The sequence below is a fragment of the Pithys albifrons genome, chromosome 2 (genome assembly GCF_047495875.1).
Source record: "Pithys albifrons albifrons isolate INPA30051 chromosome 2, PitAlb_v1, whole genome shotgun sequence".
NCBI lineage: Eukaryota > Metazoa > Chordata > Aves > Passeriformes > Thamnophilidae > Pithys > Pithys albifrons.
Window position 1 is genome coordinate 457,866 of NC_092459.1, and position 12,638 is coordinate 470,503.

Genomic DNA, 12,638 nt, shown 5'->3' on the forward strand with positions numbered 1-12,638 from the left:
GTCAAGCTGAAGCAACCAGGGGCCAGGAGACAAGACAATGGAGAAATCATTTATTGGCACGGTTGTTCCAGCCACATACAGCACAGCTCTGACTCACTGGTGTCTGAGTAAGCAGAGGTAAGGGGCTATTTTACAGTGCAGGGGAGAGGCTGCTTCATGTGTTTCAGCCTGTAGCCTCAGCTCAGTAATATACTTCTTGCTTTAAAATTAAAAAAAAAGCTCTTTTATTATATTAGTGTTGGCAAATCATGTGACTCCTCCTACACAACTTTTACACCCCCCAGTAACAAAAATAAGGTTTTTTAATTCCTTAATGCCTGTGGCTCAAGAAAAAAAAAGCTTCAACTGTGTGCACGTCAGTGAGACACCTCCAAGCATCTGCATGAGCTCCCTGCAGCAGACTTGGGGGCCACCCCTCAGGTCAGCATTCAGACCTGCAGCCCCAGACCACCCCAATTCTGAATGCTGCACCCTTGCCCAGGCATGACCTGCTGCACACACCAAGCTGCCCAGCCAGGATATAAAGTGGTCTGCCCTTTCCAGCATCCTCCTAGATGCTGGCAGGATATTGGATCAAAGGCTCATGGAGCTCCAGCTAGGCCCTTTCCCAGGATCAAAAACCCCAGACTACAGCAGATAAAAAAGCAAATGAACAGTTCAAGAAGTGGTTTAAAAAGCAGAGTGGATGGAGCAAAGCAAACGATGCACAAAGGACTTGGTGCAGGCAGCTCTGGCCAGGGCCAGCCCTACATCAAGTTTCTCAGTATTCTGTCACTAATAGGTCTCAGTTCAGCCAATTCAAGGCACACACTTATATTCCCTGCTTGTTTTGGGTCCCTCAGTCAGACCAACACAGCCAGGGGTGCACAAATTCCCCCTGGCATGGCGTTCCAGCAGGATCCATCTCTGCTCCCCCAGCAAGTCCCTAATTCCAGCTACGGCTTCCTGCCCTCCCAGTAACAAACTGGGCTGGAATTGGTCCAGGCTAACCAAACACCAAGAGGCCTGCGAGCTCTCCAGCAGTCCTTTGAGCAGGGAATGCCCCACGGCTGCACCCCACCAGGAGCAGAAGGTTGGTGGAGCAGTTCCAGCTCCGATGTACAATTAAAAAAAAACACAACCCCCCCCCAAAATTGAAAAATAACAAAACAAAAAAAAAAAAGAAAAAAAAGAAAAGATAAAAAGCTTTAATAAAGTAATCTCAACTATAGTCTCTTGGAAGAGGGGGTCTCTGCACCCAACCCACTATCAGTTAAAAGCATCAGGGACTCAGGATTATCTGTGGTTTGGTCAGTTACATCCTCTTCCAGTACTGCTCCGTCCTGGGGATGCCGGCCACAACCTCAGACTCGATGCCGCAGTGGTCCTCCCCTCGGAGGATTTTGAAGAAGCCTGGAAGCACACAAAGAGCAAAACTCAACCTCCCCATCACACCAAGGAGGATGGGGTGGGGGTTCCCTGCGGTGCCTCACCGTTGTCCCCCCAGTCGGTGTTCCAGGAGTTGGCGACCAGCCAGTACGGGGTGTCGTTCTCCACACCCCAGCCCAGGATCCGGATGGCGTGGCCTCCAACCTGCTCTCCGGACACATGCTGGTACACCCCTGCAAGGCAACAACACCAACATGTCCATGGGCATCGTGTCTCCACACCACAGAGCACTGACAACTTATGGGACACCTGATCTGGTGACACAGAGTAGCTGAGATGAAGCTTTTGGTTAAATGTGAACTGGAAACTTAAAGAGCCTGGAGGAAGGAATTTTATATGGGGACACAGTGGCAAGACAGAATTGTTTTCATTACAAGAGAGATTTAGTTTGGGTGTCAGGAGGTAATTCTTGGCTGTGAGGGTGGTGAGACCCTGGCACAGGTTGCCAAGAGAAGCTGTGGCTGCCCCATCGCTGGAAGTGTCCAAGGCCAGGTTGGATGGGCTTGGAACAACCTGGCCTAGTGGAAGGTGTCCCTGCCCGCAGCAGGGGGGTGGAACTGGATGAGCTTTAAAGGTCCCTTCCAACCTAAACTGTTCAGTGACTGATCTCAACACCAGCTCAGCACACAGGACACTCAGCAAGAGGCCCAAAAGCAGTTCAGAACAAGTAATTGCAGTCCTTCTGCCAGGGTTTTACCTAAAATCTGGGCTATTGTTCTCAGCTGGAATTTGGGGTGGTCTCTATTGAGGTTCCCTCCCTGATCCAGTCCAAAGCACCCCCTTGCTATAAACCAGCGGATACAGGAGACAGCACCTGCCCATAGTCTTGCCACACCAGATCCTCAAGTGAAAGCTTGAGATCAACTTTCAGACTTGAGCAGAGGGACGAGGGCCACACAGACAGAACCTCTGGATGAAGTAGGGAACAGGGCTCCCCACAGCCTCAGTGCTGGTGCTCACCAGACTTGTACATCAGGAAATCCTCATAGACAATAAAAGCTCCTTCCACTGGGCCGTTCTTGTAGATCTCAGCCATGATTTCCTTCTCACTGCGAGGGACGCCATAGGATGTGATGCCTAGGGAAGAAAAAATTCCCATCATTAGGACCCCATTGTCAGGCCACACAGGGATTGGATGGCTTGACTGAGGCTGCAAGAGGCCTTTTCTACTTAAATTCAGGTTGAATTCAAACCCAGCTGCTCCAGAGACACTGACACAGTCAGGCAGGAAAAGTGGGCTCCAGATACCCCTCTTTTACAGGGAATTATTTCATCCCAGTCCTATTCTGTACCCAGACCTATTCCATAGGGAAGGGGAATTTTCCCCCTGTACATCCTCAGCAAACACTCCAAATGAACTGAGGCTAAAACAAATCTGGATTATCCTAAACATACAGGGCTGGATACTGCCAAGGAGTCAGAAGGAGGTGGCTTTGACACCAGACAGGGCTCAGCACCAGCCACGTGCACCATGAGGGACTCAAATCATTTTCCCCATCTCAGCTGAGTCTCAGCAAATACAAACTGTGCCATCTGCCAGGCAGACGTTTTGCTCCAGGACCACCAGACCCGAGGCCCCAGGGACAAAGCCCAGAACACAACCACTGTAACCCAGCCTAGGAATAGGTTCAACCCTGCCAACCCCACCAAGCTGTCATGAGGAGCAGCTCTGGAGCTGTGCTGGAGGTCACCTCTCTCACCATAGTGCTTGTCCTCCTTGTAAGAGGGCGAGTATCCAGGTTCACAGTGCCGGCTGCATCTTGGGGTTCCTCCTCCTTCCCCGGTGCAGGGGGGCCGGGAGCCATTGACGTGGTGCTCGCAGGGTGGGATGGAGTAGGGACGGCAGCCTGTCAAGGACAGGGGTGACATGAACTGGCTGTCCCCAAAAATCCCCACAGCCACACTGGAGAAGACACCAGATGCCCCAAGAAAGGACCTTTCTGACCCAGGAATCCCACAGATCAGTGGGGTGCAGGGCCCTGTAGGTTTCCCCTGCCAGATGGGCAATCCCCAGACAGTCCATTCCTGGGTTTCCTTCTGGACTTGCTTCCCACCTGCCTCTTGACAATGAGATGGAAAAGATGGAAACATGATGGGAACGTGGCCGTGCTAGGAGGAGGCAGAAGTTTCCATTCAGGAAGCTACTTTTTGAAGGGGAAAAGTGTCAGGAGACTCCTGACCTCACCCAAAACACACTGATTGGTCCAAAACCAGCAACAACAGAAAACTCACAGCCTGATTTATTCCTGCTATGGAAGCAGGAGCCTTGTAGGATTTTTAACAGCTACTGGCTTCCTTCCCAGAAGCGTGTCCAGCTTTCAGGTGCTGTCCAGGGACCCTTGTCCCAAAGGAGTGACCTGAAGGAACCACAGGGACAGGAGCATCCAGCTGCTGGCAAGAGGTGCTCGAGTTGAGCCCAGAGCTGAAGGAGGGAGTAGCCACAAGGATGCAGACCAGGACAGAAGCACCTTGAAGGACATGCACCTTAACCAAGCAGAGATGCTCCTCTTTGCTTTCCCAAGGGTATCTAGCAGGACTTACCCACATGGGAATCGTAGAGACCCCCCGACACGAGGCCCCTCTCTGTCCAGTACCTCCATGCACCAGAGGGGTAACCACCATTGCACCTGGAGAAAGAGGCAGCAGTTCCAACCCCAGCCTGCTCTGAGCCATCCCATTTTGGGGGAGGCAGAGGAATGGAGCCAGACTGGGTGGCTGAAGGAAAAGTTTTGGGCATCCTGAACCTTTTCTTAGTCTGTTCCTGCCTTCCCCAGGACTTGTCTGGAGACACCAAAGCCTCAGGCAAGGAGTTCAGTGCCCTGACACCTCCAAATCCCAAAGTGCCTCCTCAGCAGGTCCTTGACCAACTTCTGCTGCCAGGACTTTGAGACCCAACTCCCTACCCTACACTCTGCAATCAGAAAAGCCACAGACAAAAGGCCTGTGGCTGAAAACTGAGGATCTGGAACTATGAAAAGATTCCTCCCTTGGCTTTGGTAACTGCCAGCTCTGCATGGGGGAGCATCTCTGTGTGCTTGCCCTCCCTCCACCAGCCATCATCATCCACTATGCTGGGGGAAGGATGTGTTGAAGAGGGACTTTCAATCCATGAATCACTTCTAACCCCACCTAACTCCAGCACTCACAGCACAAACCTCTAGTGGAGCTTCCTGCTCAACAGAGAGACCAGAAAGACAGAAGTGAGGCAATCAGCATCTCCAGGGTGTGTCCCAGCTCCTCCCACCCCCTTTCCAAGTGCACAAGGACCAGGAGCAGCTCACCCCATGCCACACTCGAAGCCACAGCACGACAGCAAGTCCTCAGCAGAGACCTCCACACTGACTTTGGCGTTCGTGTGAACACAGATTCGGTCTGAAATCGCTTCTACGGCGCCAAAAGCCTGTGGGCAGCCCCAAAACACCATTAGAGCTGGCCATGGGAGAGAAACCAGGACAGCTCCTGCCAAGGAATGCAGCAGGCATGGGCCTGGCTGGGAGAAGACACTGAAGAGATCAGACATTGCAGGACCCTCATTCCCTCACAAAGGCAGCAAAGCTGCTCTGAGGGCTGGACCCCTTTGCTCTGCAGACAGGCTGGGAGAGCTTGGGGGGTTCACCTGAAGAAGAGAAGGGTCAAGGGAGACTTGAGAGCCTCTTCCTGTGCCTAAAGGGGCTCCAAGAGAGCTAGAGAGGGACTTTGGACAAGAAATTGAAGTGACAGCACAAGGGGGAATGACTTCCCACTGCAAGAGGGCAGAGTTAGATGGGATAGTAGGAAGAAATTCTACCCTGTGAGGGTGGTGAGGCCCTGGCACAGGCTGCCCAGAGCTGCAGCTGTCTCATCCCTAGAAGTGTTCCAGGCCAGGTTGGATGGAGCTTGGAGCAACTTGGTCCAGTGGAACATGTCCCCAACCACAGCAGAGGGGTTAGAAATGGATGAGCTTTAATGTCACTTCCCACCCAAACCATTCTGTGATTCTATGACTTGCACAGTTCAGCAGCAAACTCAACAGCATGGGTTTTGTCCAGCAAACTGTATTAACACGATCTTAAACTGCTCATGTTCTTACCCAGCAGGAGCCACAGGAGCCCTGGTCTCTTATCTCACTGATGGTGGGACAGTTGGGCCACTGTGTCCGTGAGTCGAAGTTATCAGGCAGCTCCATGTCTGCAGCAAAGTCTACCCTGCGAGTGACAAGAGGGAAGCCCCGTCACAGGAACACCAGTGTAACAGGACTGGGTGCACTGGACTCTTCAGCCACCTCTGAAGGTGACCTGGAGGATAAGGGCTCTTGTTGTTTGCTTGCTGAAGGAGCGTAAATAATTCTGACGTCCTCCACGTGTTCAGTTTCAAGGGTAACAGATTGCACAACTGGTCAGGTATCTGGCAGGACACAGGATGGATGTTCCCCCCATGCATGCACCATGCCTAATTCCATGCATGATGTCCACCAGGCTGCACCCATGGGAATACTGCTCACAGTCTGCCAGGACAGGCCCCCACCCACTCCAGACACATGTGGAGGACCCACAAAAGGTTTTAGAGGGGCGTCACCTTCTTCTCCCAGCACTCACCTCTCAGGAAGCTTGGGCCCACCCAGGAAGGTGCCACAGAGCTTCTTCACATAGCTCATGTCAGCATTGTGGAAGTTGTGCCCTGCCTGGGAAAAGACACACAGAAATGGGACACAACTCTTCACAACCACCAAGCACATTGCTGGGACCAGCCTGCTGCTCCAGAGCTCCCTGAATCCCAGCCAGAGGCTGACACTTGCTGTAAAACCCAGGGGTCAAGAGCCAACTACCCACAGACACAGAACACAGCCCCTTCCAGGATCAACCCATCATGACCAGTAAGGTCCATCTCAAGGCTTTGGCCACAGCAAACTGGGCAAGGAGGGTTTGGACAGGTCACCAATAGCGCTGGACACTCGCTGCTTGTTGCCAGCCTCCTGCACAGTTTCTTCCCCTGACATTGCTCCTATTTCACAAACCCATCAGTGCTCTGCTCCAAAGAGGAGAAGCTCTAGTTACTGTCACTCCAGGAATTCCCAACAGCATCACCTCACTGGAAAACTCAGCTGGGACCAAGACTTTGATGTCACCACTGTGGTGAGGCTCCCAAAGCTCAGCCACTGAATCCCACAAAGAGACTATTAGCAGTGTACCCAAAAAGCCACCCCCAAAATCAACCCAGTACTCACCTTCCAGGTGGTGTTGAGCTTGTTTATGTGGTTGACCAAGTCACTGGAGAGAGGAGGGTAGTAAGGAATGCTGCGAGCATTGGCAAAGGCCACCAGGACACACAGGATGGACACGGACGGCCACATCTTGGCTACAGAATGGGACACTCCACCTGCAGCCACATTGGAGCATCACTGTAAACTTCCCATGGTGGCCTTGGACTGCAAGCAAGGCTGAAGGACCATCACAGCAACACATGGGAGGATAAAATATGTGGCTGCACCGGGTCCCTCTGTATCCCCAATTACCCCAAAGGTCAGGAGAGACACAGGAACAGAGAAATAACCACCCCCTCCTGCAGCTCAGGAGAAATCATACAAGGCAACACTGTTTGTTGACCACTGCAGGATTAGCAGCAGCAGGAAAACACTTTTTGAAGCAGATCCAAGGGATTTGGAGGGTATTAAAACCTGTGTTTACACTTCCACAAAAATGGAGAATAAGGACTAGGAGAGGGAGGAAGTGACATCTCACCTCCATGACAAACCACAGGCAGGGCTGCAGCCCTGGGGACCTGCTGACCCCTGGTCCTACTGCAGTGCTCTTCCTGATAAAGATACCACTCCAAATCACATTTTTGGACTTTATGGCCTCATTTTGGCCAGCCTGTTGCCATGGGGACCCTGATGGGGTCAGAGCCCCAGGTGTGACCCCCCGCCCATGCAGGAGGGGGTCCACATGCACTGGAGTTGCCTGTGGCTGCTACTGTGCTGTGGCTGTGCTGCTGCCCCCCTGCTCCCCTCCCAGGGAGATGCAGGGCACCAGGAAAGTCCCAATTTGGGGAAGAGAGACACAGGGGAAATCCAAGAGCATGAAAGACTGGACCACAGCCTCCCCTGAAGGAGCACACCCACCCAAAGGTCCTGCAGGGCTTGGTGATGTCTCTGTTCTCCTGCCTCCTTTAATGTAATTCCCATCCAATTGCCCAACTCCAATTTAACCCCAAACCAGCAACTTTTGCTTGTTCCACATCCCCACACCTGACTCAGACACATGACCAGGCCACAAGCTCCTCTATTTCTACATACACACCGGGGCACCCTCCTTCTCCTCCTCCAAACTCTGAGCTCCCTCCCACCACCTCCCACACCCACCTCCACGTTTTCCAAGCCTGCTGAGCAACCCAAGACCTCGGATACTCCACAACAGAGACATTCAGGCTTTAATTCCTGCTCAGCAAGCTGAATGTGTAATCACCTTTGCAAGCCTGGGCTTAAACTGGCCCCGCAGCTCCTGCCAGCAGCTCTCCAGCCCCACGGCGGCAGAGCTGGATGGGCAGGGGATGGGGATGGGAGACTCACACACATCTCCATGCCGGCTGCTTCCACCCACTCACAGCCAAGTTTAGCCTTTCCAGAGAAGAAAACCCAGCAGGAGTGTCCTACTTTCTGTAAGCAACAAGCTCACTGTATAAAGGGGCTTTCTTTCCTTCCTCCCTCCTACTGCCATCATTTATTTAAGTTCCTCCCCACCCCCCTGACTTTTCTGTGCTTTCAGAAGGATGCTCAGCAAAACAACTAAGCTGAGTTTCAAGAGCACATGGGTGCTCCTACCCCGAAATCTCACCCCTCTGAAGTGGTTTCATGCCTATTTGCTTGTTCAGAGGTTTCTCCAGGCAAGGGACTTGCTGGCATTCCCAGTGTCCCCACCGTGCTGCTCTGCTTGCACAGCAGGAAGGAGGTTACACCCAGAGAAACAAATACACATTTCTAAGACCCCTGTGGGTTTTGCCATGTGCCCCTTCAACATGGCCATGGGAAGATCACAGGGGACCAGCCTGAGCTGAAGCACCTTTTAATGAAAAATCTTAAAAAAACCACAAACAACAAAATGCACACACAAAAAAGTATCCAACCCCAAAAAACCCTCTGGACTTCCTGCAGTCAGCTTTGTTTTTTCAGTAGCACAGGAAAGAGGCGTTTTTGAGGCCAGAAGCCACACGAGAGACACTTTTCTTTTCAGCAGGTTGCTTGTAAATTTGCTGACAGACTGAAACCCCCCGCAAGGCATCGAGAAGCTGCTCACACTCAGCTTTTGAGGGACAGACACATCTCACATCCTCGGGTTACCAGACCACACTCCAGGCAACCTGAAACCAAACTGAAAATAGAGCCCTGCAGTTTCCCCTCGACTGCTGCTTTGCATCTGCCCCATGGCATGGCCCAGGGCCAGCAAACCCAGCAAACCAACAGCTGGGAGCCCCTGGCTTCAGCAAACAAACCTCCTGCCAAGCCTCCCGTGGGCACGGAGCCTCCCTGCAGGCCATGAGATAGGTTGAGTTGCTCAGCCTGGAGAAGAGAACGCTCTGGGGAGACATGAGAGCCCTGCCAGTGCCTCCAAGAGAGCTGGAGAGGCACTTTGGGCAAGGGCATGGATGGAAAGGACAAGGGAGAACGGCTTCAAACTCACAGAGGGCAGGGTTAGATGGGATATTGTGCAGAAATTCCTCCCTGTGAGGGTGGGGAGGCCCTGGCACAGGCTGCTCAGAGAAACTGTGGCTGCCCCAGCCCTAGAAACATTCAAGGTCAGGTTGGATGGGGGCTCTGAGCAACCCGATATATAGTTAAAGATGTCACTTCTCATTGCATTAGGGTTGGACTAAATGACCTTTAAACATTCCTTCCAACCCAAACCTTTCTGTTATTCTCTGAGGTCTCCTTTGGCCCTGAAGTTTGGGGGGAGAGCTGACACTCTCAGCTGGCTGGCATGGAATATCCCAACATCTGGCTGGAAAAGAAAGGGGAAATCCTTGATCTCGTGGGATTTCTCCCTCCCTAACCCCCCTCTGGCTCCTCCCTGGCTTGAGCCAGTGCCCTGCATGCAGCACATCTATAAATAGGACAACACAGGCACGGGACTGGCAGGATGGACTCCCATCCACACTGGGTCATGCGCAGCTGGGGCAACAGTGACGCCAGAGACACCACAGCAAGAACAAGCTGCTGCTTTCCACCATCACCCCCCTTTCCCAGCTGATCTGCAAGAGCTTCCTGAGGCAGCTTTATCAGGCACGTGCTTCCCCCCCACCTCTATCTCCTCCACACAAACCTCCTCCTCCCACTAAAACTCCACCACTGTTTCAAATACCAGAGGAGCAGCCCCAAACCCAGAGCTGCATAACAGCTGCTGCACCCCACAGATATCTGCTCTTCTTCATGCACAGTGAACAGGTCAGAGGAGTTGCTCCAGCAAACCCAGGAGATCCCTTCTCTTCACAACCCTCCCACAACACTGGAAATGCCTTGCAGCTCCAGGACAACCCCAGTTAAGGCTGTTTCCACGGGTCACATCCCACCACAGCTCACTGGCTTGAAAACAAACCAAGGCTGTTGGACCTCTTTGGACACGGCAGCTTCACCCTGGAAAACTCCCCAGGTGGCAGGAGGATGTTTGGGGCTTGCAAAGAGCCCTCCAAGGTGCTTCACCTCCTCCCGGGCTGCAGCCCCAGGAGCAGTGAGACCCCCTGCTTTGGGATCCAGAACTGCTAATGCCAGTTCTTGAAGGATGAGCAAAAAATAACCACCCACCAGCAGCAGACCTGACCCTGGGCAGGAGGCTCACAATTCAGCCAGCTGGTTGCTTACAAAAGAGGAAATTTGGGCCACCTGAGTGCAGCCCTTGAGCCCCTTCTCCCAGGCAGTGAGGAGGAAGCACTGAGGCTGAAGGATCTCTGGCATGAGCTGCTCAGAGCAGCTGCAACCTGAGAGGGAGGAGAGTATCTAAAAGGATATGGCTGTGCTGGTGCTGCAGAATCCACCCACATCCCTCTGCGCTGTCGCAGAGGAGGAGGGAAGGAGGAGACACCACCCAGGTGCCTTCTCCATCCCTTTCAACCAGGTCTGGGAGCTAGGGCAGTTCCCTGCCTGCTTTCCCTGGGACAGGGACCATATTATTCCAGACATCAGCTATTTGGACCACGTTATTCCAGCCATCAGCAGGATCCCACACAGCATCCAGGAGAGGTGCACAGAGCCCACAACAGCAAATCCCTTCGTTGCTGCAGAGTCACACCACGGAGGTCTTCAAATCACCCCAAAATCAAAGCCCACAAGTGCCTGTTAACTTTTTCTAAGAAAACAACAACCCAACCCCAAAACCGGCTATTCCAAGCCCAGCTCACATGACTCAGCTGAGGCAGGTCAGACCATGAGATAATTCACAGCCCTGAAGCATCTCAGCTTCTTCACTGTCTGGGCCAAACCCCTGCAGGCACAGAGGCACTCACACACCCTTCTCCAAGGGTCTGAGGAAGATAAAAGCTGTCCCACCTTAATTCTAAAACACTTCCCTGCCCCTCCAGGGCCATGGGCGCCCCTCCAGGGTGAGGGGTGGCTCAGCAAAGCCCAAGTCATGTGTCTTCCTCAGCACCTGCCCTTTGCCCAGGCCGGGCTTTGTTCTTTGTTCTCTTTGCCAGGGTTTGTCAGTGACTCCAAGCCACAACAAAGCAAAGCCTTTAAGGGCACGATCCAGCTCAGCTTGCTGTGCTGCCAGGTGAGCTTGGCAGCACCAAACCCGTGGCCTGGTGACTTCATTACAGCTCTCACTGCCCTGTCAGAGCTTAAATGCTCTTTTTCTTTAAGAAAAAACATGAGGCACTCTTCCCCACACTTATTCCTTTGCAGCAAAGCCAGATCACAAGCACAGGTAGGGTAACAGAATCCCAGAAAGGTCTGGCTTGGAAGGGATGCTAAAGACCATTTAATTCCAAACCTACTAGACCAGGTTGTTCAGTATCTGGCAAAGTAAATCCATCCTGAAAAGAGCTGCAGTGCCCAACTCTACAGCTTCCTGGCACAGAAAGCACAAGATTCCTCCCAAAAAGAGCAGCACTGATTTTTTCTTCCTCTTCTTACAGTTCAATCACTAAACCAGAGTCTTGCACAAGACCCCAGACACAACGCTACGGAAATCCCTTCCCTTCACCCGCAGCCTGCAGGGAAATGCCCGAAGGAAGCGATCTTTGCTCTCTCACGCCTGCAGAGCATCCCCGAGACGGGAATACAGGGATAAGAGATTTATTCCAGGCCAGAGAGACGCATGGCAGCTTCTCCAGCGCCACTGCCCAGCCACGGTCCTGGTCCAGACCCAGGCTGGGCTGTGATCACGGGATGTTCCCAGGGTGCCAAACCGACCTCAGCGTCAGCTGACAAGCAGGGCTGCGGTGTTTCCCCCTGCTGTTATTACAAAAACAACCTTTCCACTCCTTTCCCGTGACCCCCTGAAGGTTTGCCGACTTTCGACGGTTCATGGCATTTTCCCTGCAACAATCCGCACCCTGGAGCGGCAGCGCAACCCCCTCCCGCATCCCGCAACCTCATCCGCTCCCGCGCCAGCCACAGACAACCCCCCCAAAACAAAACGCCACTGGAAAAAGCGGGAGGCGCTGCTGTTTTCCCCACGGGTGTCCCGCAGCCCCCACGGAGCCGTGGAAAGGGGGTGCCGCATCCCCGCCGCCCCACGGGCGTCCCCCGCCCCGCAGCATCCCCTCCCCTTACCGGTCCCCGCCGCCGCGCCCGCGCCCCGCTGCGCCCCTTACGCGGCTCCCCGGCCCGGCCCCCGCGGGACTCACCGCCCCGCACAGCCCCGCACGGCCCCCGAGCCCTCGGTAGCCTCGGCCGGGGCAGCTCCCGGCGGCTGAGTCACCCCGACGGGCCCGCCCCCGCCGTGACAGCATCCTGCGGGCTGCCCGCCTCCCGCCCGCCCCGCTGCCTGTGTGCCACCCTCCTCCTGCCTGTTTTCCTCCAGCTGCCTGTTCCTCTCCCGCTGGCACTTGCCTGCATCCCTCCTCAATCCCGCCGGCATCCCGTCTCCATCCTGCCTGCATCCCCGCTCCTGCCTGTTTCTGTCCTCCCGACGGCCTCTATGCCATCTGGTTTTCCTCTTCTAATCTGCCTGCAGCCCTTCTGCAGCCTGCCTGTGACCTCAGTCCTGCTGGCATCCCACGCTCTGCCATCCTGGCTCCATCCC

The 12,638-nt window shown here is 53.8% G+C and overlaps 1 protein-coding gene across 2 annotated transcripts; it reads right to left on the bottom strand.

Annotated features, from left to right (window-relative positions):
* Positions 1–35: 35 nt before the first annotated feature.
* On the bottom strand, positions 36–12,341 carry CTSB (cathepsin B). 2 transcript variants are annotated; one of them, XM_071548161.1, is made up of 10 exons: positions 12,241–12,341; positions 6,632–6,783; positions 6,003–6,088; positions 5,498–5,612; positions 4,710–4,828; positions 3,970–4,055; positions 3,129–3,275; positions 2,389–2,505; positions 1,473–1,601; positions 36–1,392 (listed from the first exon to the last, which is right to left on the bottom strand). In XM_071548161.1, the coding sequence occupies exons 2-10, from the start codon at positions 6,755–6,757 to the stop codon at positions 1,295–1,297; spliced, it is 1,023 nt and encodes a 340-aa protein (XP_071404262.1). In that variant the 5' UTR covers positions 6,758–6,783; positions 12,241–12,341; the 3' UTR covers positions 36–1,294. The 2 variants fall into 2 exon arrangements, with proteins under 2 accessions (XP_071404262.1, XP_071404264.1); XM_071548163.1 differs by having other exon boundaries at positions 12,167–12,248.
* Positions 12,342–12,638: the final 297 nt, after the last annotated feature.

Excerpts from the sequence above, each read along its gene's own strand:
- CTSB (XM_071548161.1), bottom strand. The coding sequence starts at position 6,757 with ATGTGGCCGTCCGTGTCCATCCTGTGTGTCCTGGTGGCCTTTGCCAAT. Across the intron at positions 5,613-6,002 it reads GGGCCCAAGCTTCCTGAGAG|GGTAGACTTTGCTGCAGACA; the intron begins GTGAGTGCTGGG and ends TGTCACTCGCAG. Across the intron at positions 4,829-5,497 it reads GCTCCTGTGGCTCCTGCTGG|GCTTTTGGCGCCGTAGAAGC; the intron begins GTAAGAACATGA and ends GGCTGCCCACAG.